Source organism: Oncorhynchus nerka, linkage group LG14, assembly GCF_034236695.1.
Source record: "Oncorhynchus nerka isolate Pitt River linkage group LG14, Oner_Uvic_2.0, whole genome shotgun sequence".
In the NCBI taxonomy this organism is placed as follows: domain Eukaryota; kingdom Metazoa; phylum Chordata; class Actinopteri; order Salmoniformes; family Salmonidae; genus Oncorhynchus; species Oncorhynchus nerka.
Window position 1 is genome coordinate 36,378,024 of NC_088409.1, and position 25,763 is coordinate 36,403,786.

Sequence of the window (25,763 nt, forward strand, 5' to 3'; positions counted from 1 at the left end):
GCAAGGGTCACTAGAATACTATGAAGACTGCATTGGTTCTCCTTATTTTTACATGATTATTAAGATTTGATCTTTCCCACCAGGACCTGGATGCGTGCAGTGATGAGGAATACAATTGTGATGCGGAGGAGTTGCGCTACGCTGGCGCCCCTTCTGGCTGGGATGAACCCAGGCTGAACGAAGTCCCGCACCTGTACGCCCCCAACCAGTACAAGCCCAATGATTACCATGACAACGAGGAGGACCACCCCCCTGCCGCCGGTGCGACTCGTGGAGAGAGCTTTGTGTCCCAGGCCATGTTTGTGTGAAGACATTGGGAGACATTGGAAGTGTGTGTGGGACTAAACCTGTTTGTACGTGAAGAACATCAGACACTGGATGTGTGTGTATGTGGGATGGCTGCAGTGTGTGATGGTTGTAGTCATTGCCGTTCAATCAGTATCTCCAATCTAGAATTGTACATTGTGAACTAAAGTGAGTGTATGTATTGGGTTCTAATAATGGGAATCATGTTTTTAAAAGGGGGATCTGCTTTACCATTAAAATGCTGTGTAAGTAAGACACAACATAAAAGAACACTAACTTTTATCGGGGTTGGTTGAAACTCCTTTGAATGTTGTGGTTAAAGTCCCATGTGTACAGTAAGTGTGTGAGATTGTTTAATAGGCACAGATCCAGGGCCAGCTTACCCTCTTTGAATCTTAACCATTACCATTAGGGGATAACGCAACACTGACCTTGGATCAGATCAGTGTGTATTGATAGCTCCATCATACTGTGGAATGTAGATGGGCTCTGGGGTCAGGAGACTGGTACACTACTCTGAGCTAAAGGCAGTAGGATGATGTTGCCTATAGACACTGTTGTAAGGTCTGTTGTGTGTTTTACTACCTAAGGATTATGTTTAAGGTTTTACATAATGTAATCTGATCCTAGATCTGTGTCTAAGATACAATTCTGGATTCCTGGAGCCCAATACAAGCCATAAGAGAGGGACAGTCAATTGCCTGAACAAAAATCTAACAATGTAAGTTACTGACAATCTTGTATATATAAAAAGGAAATCTCTGTTACCTTTTAACATTGACGTGTCTAAACATTGATGATTTGTGCCTGTTCGCTCAGGATTTAAAAGCTCTATTCACATGCTCTACCACAGTATGTTGGTTACAGAATGTACTACGTAGGCCTACTGTTGAAATGTCCAATATTGTCAGGGTCTAGGTTTTTATACAATTTCAGGGTCTTCTTCTCTATACAATCACTTAATTGTTCAACCAGATGTGCCTATTTTTGTCGCGTGTCAGATTATAAAATGTGAATCAAACAGAATTCTGAATGATTTTATCATGCTTTGTAACAGATTAAATGTACCTGTTTTTACTGCGCTATGTATGTTTTTAATAAAGCAAAGCCTGATGCGCTGGTTACTTGATGATTTTTAATTCATTAAACATTTAAACTGTGTATCCAGTGTGGTCAGATCATTCTAAAGTTATGGTCAGTATTGCCTCATCTTGCTTAATGTTTTTTGATTTATCTGATGAGTTGGGGAGTTAGTGGAAGTACATAAGAGTCCAGAAGGGGGAACTCTTGGGGCTTGAGAAAAAGGTTAGTGCTATCCGGAATCCTTGGGACATCGGTAAACTTAACCGTTTTATATTTCAACTTCGATGGCTTAACGTCAGAGTTGGGACGTCCCAATGATCCCATTTAGACTTTCCCCTGAGAACTCCTGTAAAGAGGCTGTCCACACCACCCTATAGGCCTAGAAATCTATATTTCCCTCTCAACCAGCGGTATAAAACATCCTTCTGTAGCCCTGTAACTAACCTGTTGTAATGATGCTCAGTAAGAACATATGCCTGGGTGCCAGTACATTCCCACTTTATATCATGTTTTATCATTTGTATCACGTTACTTTGACACATAACTAGTCAATACAGAGGACGTACAGAACACAGGGAAAGAGGCTTTACACTTCAATAACCGTTGAACTGCCAAACAATCCGGTAAGGATTCAGTCTGTGCCTGTGTCGGCAGGATCGCCCTGCAGTTTGGAGCCAATGATCAACCCAAGGTTTGGGTCGGTGAAGTAATCTGAAAGAGAGAACATATGTTAATTATTGGTAGTTCTAAGTAGAGGACTGTCCCTGTCTGTATATTGGTGTACTTGTCAGTTTGTGTTGATTGAACCCACCTGCTGCAGACTCTCGAATGTCTGTGGGTCTTTTGAGAAATACATCTCTGTAAAAAAACAAGAAGCAGGTACCCAAGCAATCGGTCAGTTAGACTTCATTACTGTCGCTAAATATGAAATAGAATTATATTCGTTATTGATGTCTGGAGCTTGAGAGCCCTAATTGAGATGGAGAATAATATGTCTGAAAATATACCGTCAGTCAGTGCCAGCCAATTAACAAACCTTAAAACGTCGCTTATTAAGGCCTCCACCTCTGGATGCGCTCTCTAATATACATTGTTGGCTTTGCATGTCCCAGGATAAATATAATGGTGAATTCCCTTAACTTTACTGTCCATTCTACTCTTTCCCATGCCTCATGATATTGGGAAAAGCCAGGTGGTCAATAGCAGATGTAAAGTTACCCCACGTGATGTTTGTCATTGCTGAGCCTATCTTTACCCAATGAATTTCTACTAGCTAACTATTAGCTGGATGAATGCAAAAATAATGCAGTTAGTGATAGAACAAGAAATCCTATTGTATTTGAATTCCTAATTATATCGGTAGAACTAGCTAACTAAATGTTGTTGAAGCCAAGGAGCACTCATGAAGCTACCTACAGTAGTAAAGTGTTAGCTAGCTAACTAACCTTAAATTGTCGGAGTTGCTGCTGTTGCTCGATGCTTAATGCACAAAAGTCCAGTTTCTCCAAACCACGTTTGTCAGCCATTTGATCTCATCAGCTAGCTAATATTCATTTGATAGCCTGCTTGCTAGTTACCGTTAATATCTTTGCTAAAACAAAACATCGCCTGTTGTTGATAAGCTCCGCTGTTACTATGGTAACAGCCTGAGTAGAACAGAAGCAACACTTTTCCCAGAGTTTATCTTTGCTTTCCCCCATGACATCTTTGTAGGTCTCAATGGCTCTGGGTGGCAGCCAATGTGACAATGTTTTTCAGAGCCTGTATTGAGGGATCCAGCCACAGGACATAAGGGTTCTGCCATATTGCCCAAACAGCTCATCATTATGTTGTGACCTAAGCAAGTACCTCGGTAGTAGATGTCTCTACTATAGGTCCATGCAGGGAGACCAGAACACTCATGGATGGACACACACATTTTCTTTAGAAAATGTTCCTTTTCTACTCAAGGTACTACTCAAGTGGAATACCTAAGGTTCAAAGATTTGGGTAGCAAGCAACCATTAATATGAATTAATATGCTTAACTTTATTACAATAATTTGGTTACAGATTAAAATCTTAGAATTGTATTGAGGGGGTTTGGAGGTGTGTACACGTGAGGGACTTGGTATAGAGAAGCCTGGGGACACGCTCTCTCAAAGGAAGGGGTTAATGACCTTAACCCAACAATAGTGACCTATAGTGACCTTGTCAAGAGGTTTGGATCACTTGTTGTAACAGTTAAGGTGTCACAAGCCCCATCACATTCATTAGGCCAATTACTGTCTGGAACATTTTCAAGTGTCCCCCTGATTATTCTTCCATCAAGTTCATTAGGCAAAATACTGTTAGGCGTACTGTTCATGTAAAAACTTTACTTATCCAGTTGCGGCCCACTTCTTGGAGGCAGGCCACTCGATTTCCTTTCTGCGTTATATTGGCATCGAACATGTCACCCTCCCTAGGAGAGGGGGTGACCTTGATAATTTATTGTTAAAACGAGAGGCTGCCTGGATCTTTCATTTAAAGACCCTTGCGCCCTTCGGTCTCAACGTAGACTTTGATCTGAAGCCATTCTTGTGATTATTGTGACTTTGCCATTGTAATTGTGTGTAAACTTGTGTACTCAAATTAATCTATGATCGTATGCTATCCATTTGTTTGTATGCTGTTCTTTGTATGACATTTTAATATTTGATTATTAACCAATGATATTAGGCCACTCTTGGCCATGATTACAGACACCTGTGTCTTTTGACACTATATAAACGAGTCATTCCGCAGTGTTTGTGATTATACCCTGATGAAGACAGCTTGGCTGTGGAAACGTTGGTAATTAAATGATTGGATCTGAGCTCCTAGAGTGTGCGGCTCTCTTTTATTTTAAAGGCATACTGTTCATGACATGGTTTCAAAGCAATTTTCTGATAGCCCCGGGGGCCCATTATCAGTGGTGTAAAGTATTAAAGTAAAAAATACTTTAAAGTAAACTAAAGTTACTTTACTATATATATTTTTTAACTACTTTTGCTTCACTAGATTCCTTACTTTTTATTCCATAAATTTTCCTTGACGCCCAAAAGTACTCATTACATTTTGAATGCTTAGCAGGATGGGAAAATAGTCAAATTCACGCACTTATCAACCGAACATCCCTGGTCATCCCTACTGCCTCTGATCTGGTGGACTCACTAAACACACATGCTTTGGTTGTAAAGGATGTCTGAGTGTTGGAGTGTTCCTGGCTTTCCAGAAATAAAAGAAAAAGAAAATGGTGCCATCTGGTTTGCTTAATATAAGGAATTTGAAATGATTTATACTTTTGATACTTAAGTATATTTTAAACCAAATACTTTAAGAATTTTACTCAAGTTGAATTTTACTGTGTGACTTTTACTTGAGTCATTTGCTATTAAGTTATCTTTACTTTGACTCAAGTATGACTTTTTCCACCACTGCCCATTATACTGTATAGCGCTATCACTTTTCTCTATTCCACTGCAGTTGTAAATTACCTACACTAAAAATATGCCACAAAAATGTTTACCTCCAGCCTACTCTTAGTAGGCGACCTTTGGTAAGTGTTTAGACTGGTTATAAGTATCCTTCAACCACACAGCTGCATACATCGTGTATAAAAGACATAAAATGTAGAGGAGACACCTGATGAGTCTGTGGAGTGTAGATAGAAGAGACAACGCTCTGAGCTATCCCTCCTAGATTCAGGGACTGCTTCTGCTACTAGTACCACTGTATCTGATCAGCACCATGGCTTCAACAAAGTTAAAGTTTTTAGATATTTATTCATTTCACCTTTATTTAACCAGGTAGGCCAGTTGAGAACAAGTTCTAATTTACAACTGCGACCTGGCCAAGATAAAGCAAAGGAGTGCGACAAAAACAACACAAGAGTTACACATGGGAGAAACAATCGTACAGTCAATAACACAATAGAAAAATTCTGTATACAGTGTGTGTAAGTGAAATAAGGAGGTAAGGCAATAAATAGGCCAATAGTGGCGAAGTAATTAAAATGTAGCAATTTACACTGGAGTGATATATGTGCAGATGAGGATGTGCAAGGAGAAATACTGGTGTGAACAAGAGCAGAAAAACAAATATGGGGATGAGGTAGGTAGTTGGTTGGTTGGATGGGATATTTACAAATGGGCTGTGTACAGCTACAACGATCGGTAAACAGCTCTGACAGCAGACGCTTAAAGTTAGTGAGGGAGATATAAGTCTCCAACTTCAGTGATTTTTGCAATTCGTTCCAGTCATTGGCAGCAGAGAACTGTAAGGAAAGGCTGCCAAAGCAGGTGTTGGCTTTGGGGGTGACCAGTGCAATATACCTGCTGGAGCGTGTGCTACGGGTGGGTGTTGCTATGGTGACCAGTGAGCTGAGATAAGGCGGAGCTTTACCTAGCAAAGACTTATAGATGACCTGGAGCCAGTGGGTTTGGCGACGAATATGTAGCGAGGACCAGCCAATGAGAGCATATAGGTTGCAGTGGTGGGTAGTAAGTATATGGGGCTTTGATGGTAACAAAACAGTACTGAATGCTCCCTCTAAACCTCACCTTCTGAACAGGACAACATTTCAAGAGGAGCAAGACATGATGGATCCGTTTGCCTGTTTTTTTCCAGCACATCGCTTCAGGGAAAATATATATTTTTCAGATTTTTTGTCATTATTTTTCACTTATCTGGTGATGAACCTACTCATTGGATTGGTGACACCGTTCCACACTTTGTTACATTTTCAGCTGATATGTGGTCTTTTGCATATCTTCATTGCAGCATTAATTGTCTTGCACTCTCTTCTGCTCCAACGTACTGTGACTATCGGGGTGGTGAATGGAACATTTTAGTATTATGTGTACCATCCTTTGGAGCGTTCAGATGACTCTGGCCCTCATGGAAATAGAAAGATGTGTTTATTTGCTACAGCATCCACTACCTGAGCATAATGACATCCAGGCATGTGTGGCTTGCCTTGGGGCTAGTCTGGGTACTGAGTGCCACTGTTGGTAATAATCACTGGTCCAGCTCAACATGGGACACACATGGTGCATTTAATAGAGCCACTGCAGGGCTGCTATGTAAGCCTAGAATTGTGAGAGCATCTGTGAGCTTTAGTCCTGTGCAAGAGGCACTGTTCCATGGCCCTTCCATCATCACCCCAACTCTTTCAATCTGAATTACTTGCCTCTGTTTTGTGCGTATGTACAATGAGGCACGCAGGGCTGTTGTGGCCCTCCAACAAGACAACCACCGTGCTCGTAGAACTGTAACCTTCGACCTCTGTATGTTTCTACTGCAGCTGGTGCCAATAATCTACGGTCTTACCGGTCTGCAACTACACGAGCAAACTCTGCCCCTTCACTTGTCTCAACACATTGTTTGTGTTACTCATGGTGCACCAACCCTGTCGTCTATACCATCCGTAACCGAGAGGTGAGGTGTGCACTGATACATCTGTGCCAAAAAAGGCAGGTGGAAAGAGCATTCAGGAAGAGGAAGATGGGGGGGCAGTATTCAGGAGGATGAGTCCAACAGGGGAGAGAAGAGGACCACAGAGGGATGGGGTGGGGCAGGAGGGGAGCAAGAGACTGCAACCAGACCCCTCTGTCCTTCCTCCTCCTTTCTCTCTGGTTGATGTGTGACTCACTGATCTGACTGCAGGACAGTTGGGAAGACAGCTAAACTAATTGGATATTTTATGTGTTCACATGTGCTAGTTTTCACTGGATGTGTTTTGGGACCCATTTAAAGGATCATGTCGGTATTTTACAATGTTAGATGGTTCATTACCCTGTAATTAGTCTATGAGCCAGGAAAAACTGTAATCCATGTCTCGTATTTCTTTAAACAGCCACTACACACATTTCAGCTAACTTTAACCACCGCTAGATAAAAACCAATAGGAGTGATGGCGCAACTGTGTTTATCCTAGCTCATAGACTACTTTCAGTGTAAGAAACCATCTGACATGAGGTTAATAATGAATTCATCCTCTTAAACTATGTTTCAACATCTTACTATGTGCGCTTGTAATAAGTTAACATGTTTGAGGTGTGTTTTCAGTTCACATCAGTGCTATTGGTCACTGGATATGTTTTAGGATGTACATGTGAGTTGGAAGATGTTTTTGTGTTGCTTTCAGGGTTGGGGTCAATTAAATTTGAATTCCAGTCAATTCAGAAAGTAAACCAAACTCCAATTCAAAATGTTCCTATTTGAAAAGCATTGAAAATAATTGGAATTTCAGCATCCATCCTGAATTGACTGGAATTGAAATGGGATTGATCCCAACCCTGGGGCCCTTCCTCTTTTGTTCTCTAGTGCTCCTCTATTGTTCCTTTCTGATGTTGGAGGAAATTATAGTTGAAATTATTAATTATGTATACTTTTAAATTACAACCATTTATTTTAATACTATTATGTTATGGTATGAAATGTATGGGTTCTTGGTTAAACTAGGACTGAAAATGTAAGTAAAATGAATTAATTGTCTGTACCTTGCGGGTTTAAGGGAGAGGGATGGCATATCTTTTCAGACAGATAAGAATGTTGTTTGATGTTCCATTAGTGGAGGCGAAAATGTCTTTTTAGACAGATTGGAATGTTTGTTTTATGAGGGGAGTAGAAGACAATTTCCAGACCTGAAGACACTGCGCTATTGTGTGGATCGGAGAGAGTGTGAGAAACTGATGACGTAATTTTATGTTCTCTCTTTAAAATGTAAAGTTCTTTGTATTTTGAGTCAGTACTCTCTTGAATTAAACGCTGTTACCTGACTTTTAAGACCGGGGTTCTGTCCATTCTTATAAAAATATGGGTTTTACAATCCCATAGAATGCATTGACAGAGTAATTAATTCTGATTGGGAAATAATACAGAGGAATTTAGAATTCCACTAACAGTATCTTTTTTTATACTGCTTTTGTTGTGTTTTTATATTCATGTTATGTTACATTTATAATTTATGTTCTGTCTCAGAATTCTAAATCTATAATGACTGAAATATGAACATTTTCTTAACAGGTACAGTACAAAGATGCAGCAATACAACGTCTACCAATGTATATTAGTCTAGTAACAACCATATTATGGTGAGTACAAAAATAAGGACATTTAGAATGATTCCTTCAAGTAAAATAAAGAAGTAAACACACACCCAAAAGAGTTCAGACGTTCAATAATTGGGGGTATAGACTTTATTTTTCTATTATTCCTGCAACCCAGTGATAGGTGCAACTTTGTTATTACGGAAGCTTACCACCATAATCTAAATGAAGACACTTCCCTCATTTAATCCTTAAAGGTCCATTTCTCCAGCCACATCCCTCAGCTGTTTAACAAAACAGTGATGGGGTGGCAACTTTGTTGTTGTTTGAACTGCAGATTGCACCTTTAACCACTGAAACACTCCACTTCAAGATTTAGGCTTATTATACAACATAGAAGTGGGTTATTTGACTTCACACAGCAGTGCCACACCACGTAGTATCCAGTACTCAGGCGGTGCAGCAGTCCTCAGTTCCACAGCAGCAATGTAATTCAGGTCCATCCTTACAGGCTTCTTATATATGGGACAGGAGTATAACTGGGCATCCTTGACACCTGAAATGACCACAGCAACGATAAACATCCATTACTTATACACAATGATCACATGAGTTTCTTTTTCACTGCATGTTGTCCATTCAGTAGGTCTGAAATACTGTAACCATTAAAGACCACATTGTTATTGACCTAAAAGTGAAATATCATTCCCACTGACATATTCAACATGTAACGTATCGATGCAAACAAGGCGCAGCTAAATGAGATACTGTTCAATGAGTCTCCAGGAAGTTACAGTAACTAGTGACAACACTCACCATTGTTTTCAGCATTCATCCTGACAACAGGCATCATCTCAAACAACACTTTGGGTTTAGAGTCGATGAGTTTGCAGTTCCTCCTGTCCCAGCCGGCCCCCTCCAGATAGAGGCCGTACACATACACCCCCTCAGAGGGTGGCTGGGTGATGTCATCCTTCATCCACTTGGTCACCTCGTTGCACAGCACCATACGATCTAGGGCCCAGCCCTTGTTTGCACGAGTGATCTCCTACACACACAAAAAAAGAGTAATATAGACTGGCTTTGTCTTTGTAGCTTCCTGATCAACTATGACTGTGTAGTGTCTGCAACCTCTAAATATAACCTCAGTGGCCTAGCCAAGTCAGTAAGTATGTTCAATTGTGATTACATTAGAATGTGTGAATGTGCCGTCTGTACCTGTCTCATGGCGGTCAGGAAACCCTGTGGGTTAAAGAACCCTGTCATCCAGAAACAGTTGGGCCGTCCTTCAAAGATCCACGCCTGGAACTGACGGTTCCTATCCAGCAACTCAGTAAACCAGAACCCTAGAGTGCTGGAGGCCCATGACGCCTAGAACACAGAAATACAGAAGTAGAAAATAGAACATGGAATACATGCGTAGAAAACTGAATAAATGTGTACTCAAGAGGCAGTAATAAACGTACCTTCTTCCAACGTGAGGGGATGCGTGCGTCATACATGCAGTCCAGCGCGTCCCGTAGGTTCTCACTCATGATGATGGTGCCGTCGATGGCCAGTTTGAGGTCGGTCAGCGTGTTCCTGACCAGCACGATGACCCTCTGCATGCGGTCTATCTCCTGACGCAGGAAGATGTTCATGGGCTGGAGCAGACCCATCGTCTGTAGCCTCTCTCTCACCTGGATATATTGAAAACATGCTCTTGTGAAATTACGCTTTAAATAAACGTTGATTTGATTCTTAACATACTGGAATGCAAATGCATAACACAGTTCTGAACATTAAAAAGTAAACCTCTATTGCAGTAAAAACACTACCTTCAAAGTGCATCCCACTGCACTATGGGTTATATTAATGAAATTCATTTTAGTGCATGGGTTATTGTTAGATGACTTGGCGTCATCCGGCGAGAGTTTTTTAACGATCTACCTTGCTGCAGCAGCAAGGTATTATGGGAAATAATATTTTTAATGGCCAGCACTGTATTAATCATGGGTGATTATTTCCAGTAGGGTTAGCTAACTCCAGACCAGTGCTACTCACTTCAAACGGTACGTAGTCTGGAGGTAGTTTTTCCAGCATGTCGTCAGCCAGCCTGGCCACAATGGCCTCCCTGGTTTCCCCTCCGCCACTGGAGCTGTCCTTAGGCTGAATGGACAGGATGGTGTCCAGGACGTCTTTGGCCAGCTTGCTCTGATACGTTATGTCAGCATTGGGGTGCAGGCCAAACACCTCTGGTGTGTCGTAAGCCGGTAGGCCCTGCAGGGGAAAATACATAGGATTAGAATCTGCATGTCTGTGCATTACCAAACTACAGTAAACCGTGGAATGCATTGTGGATATTTCATAAGGTGTTATAAGTGCTTATAATGCATTATGAACAAGGTATTAATGGGAAGTGTTACCAAATGTCTCAATGCCGCACATAATGTATACAGCACACATCTTCATGCAGTCTGACTACATTAATTCAATATAATGTTACACAGCACTGTAAACTGCAGGAGAGACTGAGTGTGAAAAATGGACTGACCTGAATGTATGTCAGATATTGGTCCACGTTGGTACACTTGGGAATGCTGTAGCCTTTGTAGAAAGAGAAGTCAGGTCCAAACATTTTTTCACTGAACCAGACCTTGGCGAAGGTGTTGAGCAGACGCTTGTCATAGTCGTCTGTCACCCTACCGCCATACTGGATCTCCCCGATCATGTAGCGCACTGTATTCCAGGATACACCCTGGGGAGACGTCAGACTACCATCAACACAGGAACAGACACATCTTACATAGGAAGACATGTAGCAGTACTAACAGTAGAAGTAAAGATAGAGCTTTACTTAGTTACAGCAGGGGCTTCTCATCTCTGCACCTACCTTCTTGATGTCCATGTCGTCCAGGTGGTTCTGAACAAACTGCACGGTGGCGTTGAAGTCAGCCTGGTTGAACTCGTAGGGGATGTTCCAGCCCAGGGGGCCGTATTTACGCCTCTCCTGGACCGTAGAGTGGAGGAACACCACCCCATACAGCATGGGCCTCCACTGGACCATGTTACTGACATCCAGCAGGTCCTGGTTAATAACTGGAGCAACAAACAAGAAGCTAGGGTTAGGATTAAGGCTACGGTTGAACTGGGATGTGGACGTGAATCTAGGGTTAGGGTTGAACTGGGATGTGGACGTGAATCTAGGGTTAGGTTTGAACTGGGATGTGGACGTGAATCTAGGGTTAGGTTTGAACTGGGATGTGGACGTGAATCTAGGGTTAGGGTTGAACTGGGATGTGGACGTGAATCTAGGGTTAGGGTTGAACTGGGATGTGGACGTGAATCTAGGGTTAGGGTTGAACTGGGATGTGGACGTGAATCTAGGGTTAGGGTTGAACTGGGATGTGGACGTGAATCTAGGGTTAGGGTTGAACTGGGATGTGGACGTGAATCTAGGGTTAGGGTTGAACTGGGATGTGGACGTGAATCTAGGGTTAGAGTTGAACTGGGATGTGGACGTGAATCTAGGGTTAGGGTTGAACTGGGATGTGGATGTGAATCTAGGGTTAGGGTTGAACTGGGATGTGGAAGTGAATCTAGGGTTAGGGTTGAACTGGGATGTGGAAGTGAATCTAGGGTTAGGGTTGAACTGGGATGTGGACATGATGCTGGGATTTGGGTTGTGGTTAAGGCTAGGGTTGAATCAGGATATGGACATGAAGCTAGGTTAAGTGTTTAGGGTAGGGTTGAACCAGGATATGGACATGAAGCTAGGTTAAGTGTTAAGGGTAGGGTTGAACCAGGATATGGACATGAAGCTAGGTTAAGTGTTTAGGGTAGGGTTGAACCAGGATATGGACATGAAGCTAGGTTAAGTGTTAAGGGTAGGGTTGAACCAGGATATGGACATGAAGCTAGGTTAAGTGTTAAGGGTAGGGTTGAATCAGGATATGGACATGAAGCTAGGTTAAGTGTTAAGGGTAGGGATGAACCAGGATATGGACATGAAGCTCGGTTAAGTGTTAAGGGTAGGGTTGAACCAGGATATGGACATGAAGCTAGGTTAAGTGTTAAGGGTAGGGTTGAATCAGGATATGGACATGAAGCTAGGTTAAGTGTTAAGGGTAGGGTTGAACCAGGATATGGACATGAAGCTAGGTTAAGTGTTAAGGGTAGGGTTGAATCAGGATATGGACATGAAGCTAGGTTAAGTGTTAAGGGTAGGGTTGAACCAGGATATGGACATGAAGCTCGGTTAAGTGTTAAGGGTAGGGTTGAACCAGGATATGGACATGAAGCTAGGTTAAGTGTTAAGGGTAGGGTTGAATCAGGATATGGACATGAAGCTAGGTTAAGTGTTAAGGGTAGGGTTGAACCAGTCAATGGACATGAAGCTAGGTTAAGTGTTAAGGGTAGGGTTGAACCAGGATATGGACATGAAGCTAGGTTAAGTGTTAAGGGTAGGGTTGAACCAGGATATGGACATGAAGCTAGGTTAAGTGTTAAGGGTAGGGTTGAACCAGGATATGGACATGAAGCTAGGTTAAGTGTTAAGGGTAGGGTTGAACCAGGATATAGACATGAAGCTAGATTAAGTGTTAAGGGTAGGGGTGAACCAGGATATGGACATGAAGCTAGGTTAAGTGTTAAGGGTAGGGTTGAATCAGGATATGGACATGAAGCTAGGTTAAGTGTTTAGGGTAAGGTTGAACCAGGATATGGACATGAAGCTAGGTTAAGTGTTTAGGGTAGGGTTGAACCAGGATATGGACATGAAGCTAGGTTAAGTGTTAAGGGTAGGGTTGAACCAGGATATGGACATGAAGCTAGGTTAAGTGTTTAGGGTAGGGTTGAACCAGGATATGGACATGAAGCTAGGTTAAGTGTTTAGGGTAGGGTTGAACCAGGATATGGACATGAAGCTAGGTTAAGTGTTTAGGGTAGGGTTGAACCAGGATATGCAACGTTAAACAGTAGATCTGGGGGTCACCAGTTTCCCAGATTCCCACAGGGCTCTGTGAGTCACTCTCCATCACCCCCCACATGGGGCCACTTTCTACCACTCTACTCTTCCGGGTTGGAGCGAGCGGTCGCATCCGCGCTTCGGTCTGCAGGTTGTATAACTTTTCATTACATTTCATTACATTTCATTATAGTACAACGGTTTGATTTGTCTAATCTTAGCAATTTCTTCTTAGCTAGCTACATAGCCGTCTTTGTATCAAAGATAATTGCGTAATTATCGTATTTCGTCGTCCTCCTATCTGCCCAGCAGCTAGCCAGCTAGCAAACGTTCACCGTCTACCGTAGCACTGTAGTAACTATCACACTCAACTGAACGACTTGATTAGTGTAGTGTTAGCTAGCTACATAGTTGTCTTTGCTGTCTTCGTATCCAAGATAATTGTGTAGTTTAGAGTGTGTAGTCTTAGAGTGATAATTGCGTAATTATCGTATTTCGTCGTCCTCCTATCTGCCCAGCAGCTAGCCAGCTAGCAAACGTTCACCGTCTACCGGAGCACTGTAGTAACTATCACACTCAACTGAACGACTTGATTAGTGTAGTGTTAGCTAGCTACATAGTTGTCTTTGCTGTCTTCGTATCCAAGATAATTGTGTAGTTTAGAGTGTGTAGTCTTAGAGTGATTATCTTAATTTACCGAGGTTAGCTAGCCAGCTATTTGTCGTCCTTAACGTAGGAGTCACTCCTAGCTAGCCAACAGCTAGCCAACGTCTACTGAATAGAACTTTCGCATTCGGTCGCATTCCGCTTCGCTCCACAGGTAGTATCACATTTTCATTTCATTTCATTACAGTCCCAACGGTGTGATTTGTTTGATCGTAGCTAGCTACATAGCTAGCTACATAGCCGTCTTTGTTTCAAAGATAATTGTGTAGTCTAGAGCGATTTTCTAGGTTAGCTAGCCAGCTATTGTCGTTCTTTTAACGCAACGTAACGTAATCAACACTGCTAGCTAGCCAGCTAGCCCCGAATAGCAGCATTGTAGAAACTTTACACTCAACGGAACGACTTGATTAGTGTAGTGTCAACAACGCAGCCACTGCCAGCTAGCCTACAAAGTCAACAACGCAGCCACTGCCAGCTAGCCTACCTCAGCAGTACTGTATCATTTGAATCATTTTAGTCAATTAGATTCTTGCTACGTAAGCTTAACTTTCTGAACATTCGAGACGTGTAGTCCACTTGTCATTCCAATCTCCTTTGCATTAGCGTAGCCTCTTCTCTAGCCTGTCAACTATGTGTCTGTCTATCCCTGTTCTCTCCTCTCTGCACAGACCATACAAACGCTCCACACCGCGTGGCCGCGGCCACCCTAATCTGGTGGTCCCAGCGCGCACGACCCACGTGGAGTTCCAGGTCTCCGGTAGCCTCTGGAACTGCCGATCTGCGGCCAACAAGGCAGAGTTCATCTCAGCCTATGCCTCCCTCCAGTCCCTCGACTTCTTGGCACTGACGGAAACATGGATCACCACAGACAACACCGCTACTCCTACTGCTCTCTCTTCGTCCGCCCACGTGTTCTCGCACACCCCGAGAGCTTCTGGTCAGCGGGGTGGTGGCACCGGGATCCTCATCTCTCCCAAGTGGTCATTCTCTCTTTCTCCCCTTACCCATCTGTCTATCGCCTCCTTTGAATTCCATGCTGTCACAGTTACCAGCCCTTTCAAGCTTAACATCCTTATCATTTATCGCCCTCCAGGTTCCCTCGGAGAGTTCATCAATGAGCTTGATGCCTTGATAAGCTCCTTTCCTGAGGACGGCTCACCTCTCACAGTTCTGTGCGACTTTAACCTCCCCACGTCTACCTTTGACTCATTCCTCTCTGCCTCCTTCTTTCCACTCCTCTCCTCTTTTGACCTCACCCTCTCACCTTCCCCCTACTCACAAGGCAGGCAATACGCTCGACCTCATCTTTACTAGATGCTGTTCTTCCACTAACCTCATTGCAACTCCCCTCCAAGTCTCCGACCACTACCTTGTATCCTTTTCCCTCTCGCTCTCATCCAACACTTCCCACACTGCCCCTACTCGGATGGTATCGCACCGTCCCAACCTTCGCTCTCTCTCCCCCGCTACTCTCTCCTCTTCCATCCTATCATCTCTTCCCTCTGCTCAAACCTTCTCCAACCTATCTCCTGATTCTGCCTCCTCAACCCTCCTCTCCTCCCTTTCTGCATCCTTTGACTCTCTATGTCCCCTATCCTCCAGGCCGGCTCGGTCCTCCCCTCCCGCTCCGTGGCTCGACGACTCATTGCGAGCTCACAGAACAGGGCTCCGGGCAGCCGAGCGGAAATGGAGGAAAACTCGCCTCCCTGCGGACCTGGCATCCTTTCACTCCCTCCTCTCTACATTTTCCTCCTCTGTCTCTGCTGCTAAAGCCACTTTCTACCACTCTAAATTCCAAGCATCTGCCTCTAACCCTAGGAAGCTCTTTGCCACCTTCTCCTCCCTCCTGAATCCTCCTCCCCCCTCCTCCCTCTCTGCAGATGACTTCGTCAACCATTTTGAAAAGAAGGTCGACGACATCCGATTCTCGTTTGCTAAGTCAAACGACACCGCTGGTTCTGCTCACACTGCCCTACCCTGTGCTCTGACCTCTTTCTCCCCTCTCTCTCCAGATGACATCTCGCGTCTTGTGACGGCCGTCCGCCCAACAACCTGCCCGCTTGACCCTATCCCCTCCTCTCTTCTCCAGACCATTTCCGGTGACCTTCTCCCTTACCTCACCTCGCTCATCAACTCATCCCTGACCGCTGGCTACGTCCCTCCCGTCTTCAAGAGAGCGAGAGTTGCACCCCTTCTGAAAAAACCTACACTCGATCCCTCCGATGTCAACAACTACAGACCAGTATCCCTTCTTTCTTTTCTCTCCAAAACTCTTGAACGTGCCGTCCTTGGCCAGCTCTCCCGCTATCTCTCTCAGAATGACCTTCTTGATCCAAATCAGTCAGGTTTCAAGACTAGTCATTCAACTGAGACTGCTCTTCTCTGTATCACGGAGGCACTCCGCACTGCTAAAGCTAACTCTCTCTCCTCTGCTCTCATCCTTCTAGACCTATCGGCTGCCTTCGATACTGTGAACCATCAGATCCTCCTCTCCACCCTCTCCGAGTTTGGGCATCTCCGGCGCGGCCCATGCTTGGATTGCGTCCTACCTGACAGGTCGCTCCTACCAGGTGGCGTGGCGAGAATCTGTCTCCTCACCACGCGCTCTCACCACTGGTGTCCCCCAGGGCTCTGTTCTAGGCCCTCTCCTATTCTCGCTATACACCAAGTCACTTGGCTCTGTCATAACCTCACATGGTCTCTCCTATCATTGCTATGCAGACGACACACAATTAATCTTCTCCTTTCCCCCCTCTGATGACCAGGTGGCGAATCGCATCTCTGCATGTCTGGCAGACATATCAGTGTGGATGACGGATCACCACCTCAAGCTGAACCTCGGCAAGACGGAGCTGCTCTTCCTCCCGGGAAGGACTGCCCGTTCCATGATCTCGCCATCACGGTTGACAACTCCATTGTGTCCTCCTCCCAGAGCGCTAAGAACCTTGGCGTGATCCTGGACAACACCCTGTCGTTCTCAACTAACATCAAGGCGGTGGCCCGTTCCTGTAGGTTCATGCTCTACAACATCCGCAGAGTACGACCCTGCCTCACACAGGAAGCGGCGCAGGTCCTAATCCAGGCACTTGTCATCTCCCGTCTGGATTACTGCAACTCGCTGTTGGCTGGGCTCCCTGCCTGTGCCATTAAACCCCTACAACTCATCCAGAACGCCGCAGCCCGTCTGGTGTTCAACCTTCCCAAGTTCTCTCACGTCACCCCGCTCCTCCGCTCTCTCCACTGGCTTCCAGTTGAAGCTCGCATCCACTACAAGACCATGGTGCTTGCCTACAGAGCTGTGAGGGGAACGGCACCTCAGTACCTCCAGGCTCTGATCAGGCCCTACACCCAAATAAGGGCACTGCGTTCATCCACCTCTGGCCTGCTCGCCTCCCTACCACTGAGGAAGTACAGTTCCCGCTCAGCCCAGTCAAAACTGTTCGCTGCTCTGGCCCCCCAATGGTGGAACAAACTCCCTCACGACACCAGGACAGCGGAGTCAATCACCACCTTCCGGAGACACCTGAAACCCCACCTCTTTAAGGAATACCTAGGATAGGATAAAGTAATCCTTCTCACCCCCCTTAAAAGACTTAGATGCACTATTGTAAAGTGGCTGTTCCACTGGATGTCATAAGGTGAAAGCACCAATTTGTAAGTCGCTCTGGATAAGAGCGTCTGCTAAATGACTTAAATGTAAATGTAAATATGGACATGAAGCTAGGTTAAGTGTTTAGGGTAGGGTTGAACCAGGATATGGACATGAAGCTAGGTTAAGTGTTAAGGGTAGGGTTGAACCAGGATATGGACATGAAGCTAGGTTAAGTGTTTAGGGTAGGGTTGAACCAGGATATGGACATGAAGCTAGGTTAAGTGTTTAGGGTAGGGTTGAACCAGGATATGGACATGAAGCTAGGTTAAGTGTTTAGGGTAGGGTTGAACCAGGATATGGACATGAAGCTAGGTTAAGTGTTAAGGGTAGGGTTGAACCAGGATATGGACATGAAGCTAGGTTAAGTGTTTAGGGTAGGGTTGAACCAGGATATGGACATGAAGCTAGGTTAAGTGTTTAGGGTAGGGTTGAACCAGGATATGGACATGAAGCTAGGTTAAGTGTTAAGGGTAGGGTTGAACCAGGATATGGACATGAAGCTAGGTTAAGTGTTTAGGGTAGGGTTGAACCAGGATATGGACATGAAGCTAGGTTAAGTGTTTAGGGTAGGGTTGAACCAGGATATGGACATGAAGCTAGGTTAAGTGTTTAGGGTAGGGTTGAACCAGGATATGGACATGAAGCTAGGTTAAGTGTTAAGGGTAGGGTTGAACCAGGATATGGACATGAAGCTAGGTTAAGTGTTTAGGGTAGGGTTGAACCAGGATATGGACATGAAGCTAGGTTAAGTGTTTAAGGTAGGGTTGAACCAGGATATGGACATGAAGCTAGGTTAAGTGTTAAGGGTAGGGTTGAACCAGGATATGGACATGAAGCTAGGTTAAGTGTTTAGGGTAGGGTTGAACCAGGATATGGACATGAAGTTAGGTTAAGTGTTAAGGGTAGGGTTGAACCAGGATATGGACATGAAGCTAGGTTAAGTGTTTAGGGTAGGGTTGAACCAGGATATGGACATGAAGCTAGGTTAAGTGTTTAGGGTAGGGTTGAACCAGGATATGGACATGAAGCTAGGTTAAGTGTTTAGGGTAGGGTTGAACCAGGATATGGACATGAAGCTAGGTTAAGTGTTAAGGGTAGGGTTGAACCAGGATATGGACATGAAGCTAGGTTAAGTGTTTAGGGTAGGGTTGAACCAGGATATGGACATGAAGCTAGGTTAAGTGTTTAGGGTAGGGTTGAACCAGGATATGGACATGAAGCTAGGTTAAGTGTTAAGGGTATGGTTGAACCAGGATATGGACATGAAGCTAGGTTAAGTGTTTAGGGTAGGGTTGAACCAGGATATGGACATGAAGCTAGGTTAAGTGTTAAGGGTAGGGTTGAACCAGGATATGGACATGAAGCTAGGTTAAGTGTTTAGGGTTAACCAGAAGAAACGGCGGTGAATGTGTGTGTTTGTGTAGGTGCGTACACATGCATGCATATGTATGTGTGAACTGTGGTGTGACCCACCTCCATAAGTCCTCTTCAGCCCTGCCTTCAGTCCCTGTGGAGGCTCATTAGTGAACTTGTTGGACATCTGCAGCAGTGTGATGGGGAAGTGTTTATGGACCTCTGTAGTAATCCACAGGCGGAAGGTCTCATGGACGGCATCTGTCTCTGTCACAGTATCCATCAGCTCATCCATGAAGTCCAGGCCCAGGTGGCAGTTCTGGAGCAAGGCCCAGCCACCCTGTGTGTGCATTCGGGATAAAATACAAAATAATATAATGCATAGTTAATTGTCCATATTGGGAGAGTGATTCATTACTAATGTCCTTACGTAATTCAATTAATAATGTGAGGGAGATGCATGTGGTGTTAGTCCATTTCATTTTTAATACAGTTTAATACAGTCTAAATCAATCACATCCATTTTCATTAACACCATGGTTCAATTTAAATTAATATTCCATCCCTATCGCTATTTGAATTCCCAATTTGATTACAAATGAGATGACATGGACCACAATTCACGGCAGAACGCTGATTCCTAATAAGTTAGTTTCGCTCCCCAGACTTCCTCACAAAGCGCAATAGCCTGGGGACGAGGATAATTATAACTTGACTGTTAGGAGTCCAGTCAGTGTGTACTGTAATGCTGTGTTCAGGGCTCACGTTGGCCATGGTCTGCTGGAGCAGCTTGCGTGCGTGGACCTCCTGTCCCTGGCCCATGGAGACATAGCGCGTCTCTATCTTCAGCCTCTTTCCCAGGACGATGATGGAGTCGGTGGGGTCTGAGCCCATGGACAGGAAGCAGATGAGCGGGGTCCGGGGGTCTGACTCCTCCCACGTCTTCTCTAGGTCCAGGATCACTCCCTCTGCATACTTCTCCCCCATCGAGTCCATGATGTACTTACGGGCCTGGAGGATAACAGGTAAAACATTAGTTAAAAAGTCACCTGCTATTAGATTCAAGAAATATGCAGTAGAAATACTCTCTAAAACTCAGTCCAAAGCTTTGATGAAAATACCAAAAAGCGTAGACATTTCATAAAGTATTATGTCTTGGATTGATTGATTGATTGATTGATTAATTACTTAATCATTCAATGAGAGTTACCGGTGTACCTGTGCGATGGTCCTGTCTGGGCACCAGGAGCGTATGAGCAGCAGGCGGTGGAAACAGTCCAGGTTCTGGTCATAGGCATTAGGGATCACCTCCTCCTCAGGGGTCTCCTTATCAAACCATGCCTTCCACTGCTTCTCATTACAACAGATCTGGACACACACACAGCTCAGTACAATGACTAGTTCAATGCCATATGTGACAGAGCTCAGAGGAGTAAAAGGAGCACTGTAATCAGAGGAGCACTGTAATCAGTGAATAGGGGGGTTTACCAGGGTGAGGGGGCCATGAAACAGACTTATTTAGGGGACCATTTAAACAGACTTATTTAGGGGGCCATGAAACAGACTTATTGAGGGAGTGTATTTTGAGAGTGGGACAACATGAAGTAGCAGTGTAAGAAAGCACCGCATGGGGAACACACCTGATTAAGGATATTCGAGAACTGCCACAGTTTACTGAGCTCCACCAGATTGAGCCAAGTTATGTCTAAGATCCACTTGGCCGGCTTATGGGGGCAAGCCTTCAGATCCAGAGAGGCACCTCCTGCATAGGACAGACAGAGGATGTTCTTTCCAAGCCAATGGTCTGTGAGCAATTAACAACATTTTGCTATTCAACATTTCAGTAACTGTGGACTACAGATTGGTGGAATTAATTGGAGGACGGATTTTGTTCCACACCTTTAACGAGGGTGAGGAACTCGGCGTGTTTCACGCGGTTACTCTGCATGTCGATCTTCAGCGTCAGCAGGAGGGTAAACAGGAATTTGTGCTCCTCATACAGACCCCTGGCTGCATACTTGTGCACCTCAAAGGTCATGTGCTCAATGATGTTCACTATTCGCTTGCTGGTAATTTGACTTTTGGTTGATCTGTTCAGAAGGCATAGTGTGATGGTTATTATGTTAATATTAAAATATAACTGTTGCTATGGTTTCAGATATTATACTTGAAGAATCAGAAGACTCCTACAACTACACAAAAGGTTATGCAAAACCACATATCCCCCAGTGTAACTTATCAATTCACTAATCATTCAATGTTTACATAAAATGACTGAACCATATCTGAGGACCAACAATTCAATTTAAATACATAAATACAAATATATGTTATTCAGTATGAGACAAAGTGTATTACTACTGTACCTGGCCAGAGAAAGGTCAAAGATTCCCAAGAACTGTCGTAGTGACGTTTGGTACATGACGTTAACCATGGACATCTCAGTGATGAGGAAGTACAGGATGCTGCCTCTGGTGGCCACTGTAACAGCACAATAACATACAGGCTGACAGTGAGTGACAGACAAAGCTCATTCTATATTATCATACATCCAGCTCAAACAAACTTGCCACTGGAAAAGTGTGAGGAACAGATTGCTCCTGAAGAACAGTCAACACAAGGTGGTTCGTGCCAGTTGCCATCCAGCAGAGCACTGTGATTGGTTGGTCAGCCAATCAATAAAGAGCCCAAAATGTTTTGATCCTTACCCTAAAACAAACCGGTACAGTACAACCCACCCAACTCACCAGGTCTGTACCGAGAATAACTCTACCCTAACCGCAGTACAACCAACTCACCAGGCCTGTACTCCTCTCTAGCGGTGTTGATCTGGATCTCGGTCTCGGCTGAGATCTGTAGTTTCTGTATGACGTCTTCGGCGGTGCGCTTGGTGTTGCCCAGGACGATGATGAGGCTCTCGTCGTCCACCAGGGAACCCTGGGTAGAGGTCAGACGATACAGCAGGTTGTCCTCCAGCTCTTTCATCTTCCTCTTGTTGGCTGTTACATCTTCCAGCAGGTCTGTGCGCTCCTTCTCCAACTCCTAGATATAACAGGGATAGATAAGAGCACTGTTCAGACAATAATGTTCTTGTTGGTGTAGCCGATGCGAAATGGCTAGCTAGTTAGCGGTGGTGCGCACTGGTAGCGTTTCAATCGGTGACGTCACTCGCTCTGAGACCTTGAAGTAGTGGTTCCCCTTGCTCTGCAAGGGCCGCGGCTTTTGTGGAACGATGGGTAATGATGCTTCGAGGGTGACTGTTGTCTGTGTGCAGAGCGTCCCTGGTTCGCGCCCAGGTCGGGGCGAGGGGACGGACGTAAAGTCTATACTGTTACATTGGCAGTCACATCCTCCAGCAGGTCTGTACGCTCCTTCTCCAACAGGCAGAAATACCGGTCAGTCACAGCTCAGAACATGAGAATTCAGACCAACAGCAAGAGAAACAGGCACACCATTCAGACAGACACTGATTTTGAGGGTCATTTTTCAGGTCTTTTAACATTTCTCTGCTGGGTTCATTCTCTGTGTTCATTTGATTCAGTACATTTCAAAATGGGTGGTCACAGTCATTATGTACAATTCTAATAAAGGCTCACTATTAAACAACTACAACAAAATGACCTTTTATTGATACATTCAAATGTTTTTATCCATGATTTCATAAGCACGTGGTTGGACGTGGTTCCTGACCTGTTTCTCAGTGAGGATGACCCGTCCCAGCAGCTGGTCCTCCAGACCCCTCACGGTGACAGTGAAGTCTATGATGGAGGTGCGGGCGCTGATCTCTGGGGTGTACGCAGGGTTGGGGAGCTTAGTGGTCACATAAAGATGGAACCCCCTCATCACATCCACCTCCTTGTCTCCCACTTTCACCTGGTGCAGGAAGAGAGAAAGACAGTCATGAAGGGAGAAAGACAGTCATGAAGGGAGAAAGACAGTCATGAAGAGAGAAAGACAGTCATGAAGGGAGAAAGACAGTCATGAAGGGAGAAAGACAGTCATGAAGGGAGAAAGAGTCATGAAGGGAGAAAGAGTCATGAAGGGAGAAAGACAGTCATGAAGGGAGAAAGACAGTTATGAAGAGAGAAAGACAGTCATCAAGAGAGAAAGACAGTCATGAAGGGAGAAAGACAGTCATGAAGGGAGAAAGACAGTTATGAAGAGAGAAAGACAGTCATGAAGGGAGAAAGACAGTCATGAAGGGAGAAAGACAGTCATGAAGGGAGAAAGACAGTTATGAAGAGAGAAAGACAGTCATGAAGGGAGAAAGACAGTCATGAATAGCCCCAGAGATAATAACCCCATAACGATAATGTGTTTCATTGGATAATGTGAGGATTGATAATGTGGTTAGGATAATAGTACATACCTTATAAGTGGAGCCCGTCTTGATGAAGTTTTTCTCCAGTATGTTGTCCAGTGCAGGGTCCAGCTCCTCCCCTACGTCCTCGATCAGTAGGGGGCGCCCCAGAGACAAGCTGTCCTCCAGGTGGTTCCTGAAGTACTTGTGGTTCAGGGAGGTGATCTGGGAACCACAGAAACGTCTCATTACTGACACAGTATTACACAGAGTTTATTTACCAATAAGGAAGATCTGACATATCCAAAGGTTAGTTAGGCCTAAGGCTAGTGTAACCGCTGTTTGGAAACATACTAAATCTATCGGCTGGACAATGGGAGGGCATAGTTATGGGAGAGAATAGTGTGAAAATGAATGCAGTCCAACCTGCAGCTCATTCCTGGATTCTTTCTTTTTTATCCAGATCTTGCCCTGGGTCTGGGGGTCTATGAGGAGAGGGAAGCGTGAGGCCTTGGTGATGATGATCCCGTTCTGGATGGATAGGTCATCGTTGGGCAGGCCCTGAAGGTTCCACTCGCTGACCGTAGGTGCGTCGATCAGCATCTTGGTCAGGTTGAGGTTGTTCCCGAACGGGATGTGTCTGGTCTTCATCTCCCTCTGCCAGTCGGTCAGGAGAAGGTTCCGGAACTCCTGGTTGAAGGGGCCGGAGTAGGACAGAAAGGCTGTGGCCAATAAGACGTCACCTGAGCCAAGAAGTTAGCACACATAGGTTGGTTCACGCCTCCATCCTACTGTATAGCATAACTACAGATAAAATACTAATACGCATTGAAAAATATGGTACAGAAGCAACCGGAGCATCTCCCCCAAAAAATAAGATGTTGAGAATTGTAGGCAATGACAATAGGTCATACGAAGCTTTTGTGAAAGTTAGCCCTGTTATTTTAAAAAAGGCGGAGAAAAAAGGTTTGAATGAACCCACCTACAAGGCGCTTGGTCTGGGCGGCAAACCCTTTGCTCTGCTCTGTCCAGCGCTCCTTCTCTCCAGCCAGACCACTGATGAGGCTAGAGGCCGTCTGCATCTTGTGTCTGCAGCGTTCAGCATCCTCCAACAGAGTCTGAGAGAGAGAGGCAGAGAGAGAGAGAGAATATTTGTTTTTAACAGAATATTTGTATTTATTTTTTAATCTAAGGCATTGAGATAAGAGGTGTTCAGTACCTGTTTCTCCATCATGGCCTTCTCATACTCTGCTTGGACCACATCCAGCTCTGCCTGCTTGTCATCCAGCTCTGCCTGGGCCGCCTGCAGGTCTATGTTGGCTATGGCCAGCCGGTTCTGCTGCACTGCCAGGTTAGCCTAAGAGGTAAGTACAGTATCAAATATTAACTGGACACTCGGGGACAACAAAATGTACTGGAAAGAAGAAATCAATTAGCAAGTTTGTGGTACACATGTCAAAGGTTATCAGAGAGGCGGGTGGTGTTACACAACACCACCTGGGTTAGGCCCACCTTTAACGGGAGCACCTCCTTGTTGATGGAGAAGAAGGAGGCCATGGCTTTGGTCCAGGAGGCCAGACCAGCCACGTTTCCACACACACGCTTGGCGGTCTCCAGGGTGTAGTCTGGCATGTCGAAGTAGGGCAGCAGTAGCTCCACCATCTCCTCATTGATACTGTCTTTGGGGAATTGCTGTTAGAGAGAGACAACAGAGCCGGAGATCAAAGCAAGCTGCCATTGCATCACCACTGAAGTTGATTTCCTGGTCATATGTGCCTGTAGTGCAGTGTCTATAGTGTAGTATGTTACTGTAGAAATGCACAGTGTAGTAATATTACAGGATGCAGACATTGTACCTGCACACTGTACTACTTTATTTGCTTAGATGCTGGCCATCTGTTTCCTACCTGCAGACTGCCCAGGAAGTTCCCAGCAGTCATGAGTTTGAGGGACTCCTGCCAGGAGGGCACGGTGCAGTTCTTCTCCGGGTCAATCTTCACCGTGTTCACCCTCCTCTGGAACAGCAGCAGAACACAGTCCATGATCCTCATGATGAGGTGGGGAGGCCGACCCAGGGTCCGCACCGTGGCAATGTCCGACGGCTTGATGGTCTGATGAATACATAAGGAAGGAATATGAGTAACTGAGGGAGCGTTCATTAAATCTTTTCATGGTATCCAATTGTTTTAGTATCTTGTCTCATCGCTACAACTCCCGTACAGGCTCGGGAGAGACAAAGGTTGAAAGTCATGTGTCCTCCAATACACAACCGCACCGCACTGCTTCTTAACACAGCGTGCATCCAACCCAGAAGCCAGCCGCACCAATGTGTCAGAGGAAACACTGTGCACCTGGCAACCTTGGTTAGCACGCACTGCACCCGGCCCGCCACAGGAGTCACTGGTGC

General features: G+C 44.9%; 2 protein-coding genes and 1 long non-coding RNA gene across 3 annotated transcripts in view; 1 reads left to right on the plus strand and 2 right to left on the minus strand.

Moving 5' to 3' along the window:
* Window positions 1-1,467, plus strand: part of LOC115140949 (nectin-2-like) — a 73,226-nt gene extending 71,759 nt beyond the window's left edge. Inside the window, exon 10 of the mRNA XM_065028031.1 lies at window positions 84-1,467. Within this exon, the coding sequence (XP_064884103.1) occupies window positions 84-308 (225 nt within the window). The 3' untranslated portion in view covers window positions 309-1,467. The remainder of the gene's footprint in view (window positions 1-83) is intronic.
* Window positions 528-3,092, minus strand: LOC115140950 (uncharacterized). Its single transcript, XR_003865309.2, has 3 exons — window positions 2,835-3,092; window positions 2,201-2,247; window positions 528-2,100 (listed from the first exon to the last, which is right to left on the minus strand). It is a non-coding gene; the product is annotated as an uncharacterized LOC115140950 (long non-coding RNA).
* Window positions 3,093-8,584: 5,492 nt separating this feature from the next.
* Window positions 8,585-25,763, minus strand: part of LOC115142194 (dynein axonemal heavy chain 5-like) — a 78,378-nt gene continuing 61,199 nt past the window's right edge. Inside the window, exons 58-78 of the mRNA XM_065027192.1 lie at window positions 25,264-25,467; window positions 24,869-25,048; window positions 24,576-24,713; window positions 24,339-24,474; window positions 23,783-24,099; window positions 23,426-23,581; window positions 22,747-22,929; window positions 21,855-22,098; window positions 21,423-21,537; window positions 20,956-21,146; window positions 20,697-20,818; window positions 20,275-20,424; window positions 19,822-20,067; window positions 19,177-19,396; window positions 11,313-11,518; window positions 10,974-11,177; window positions 10,484-10,699; window positions 9,907-10,119; window positions 9,659-9,811; window positions 9,257-9,488; window positions 8,585-8,996 (exon numbers count right to left, since the gene is read on the minus strand). Of these exons, the coding sequence (XP_064883264.1) occupies window positions 8,845-8,996; window positions 9,257-9,488; window positions 9,659-9,811; window positions 9,907-10,119; window positions 10,484-10,699; window positions 10,974-11,177; window positions 11,313-11,518; window positions 19,177-19,396; window positions 19,822-20,067; window positions 20,275-20,424; window positions 20,697-20,818; window positions 20,956-21,146; window positions 21,423-21,537; window positions 21,855-22,098; window positions 22,747-22,929; window positions 23,426-23,581; window positions 23,783-24,099; window positions 24,339-24,474; window positions 24,576-24,713; window positions 24,869-25,048; window positions 25,264-25,467 (3,978 nt within the window). The 3' untranslated portion in view covers window positions 8,585-8,844. The remainder of the gene's footprint in view (window positions 8,997-9,256; window positions 9,489-9,658; window positions 9,812-9,906; window positions 10,120-10,483; window positions 10,700-10,973; window positions 11,178-11,312; window positions 11,519-19,176; window positions 19,397-19,821; window positions 20,068-20,274; window positions 20,425-20,696; window positions 20,819-20,955; window positions 21,147-21,422; window positions 21,538-21,854; window positions 22,099-22,746; window positions 22,930-23,425; window positions 23,582-23,782; window positions 24,100-24,338; window positions 24,475-24,575; window positions 24,714-24,868; window positions 25,049-25,263; window positions 25,468-25,763) is intronic.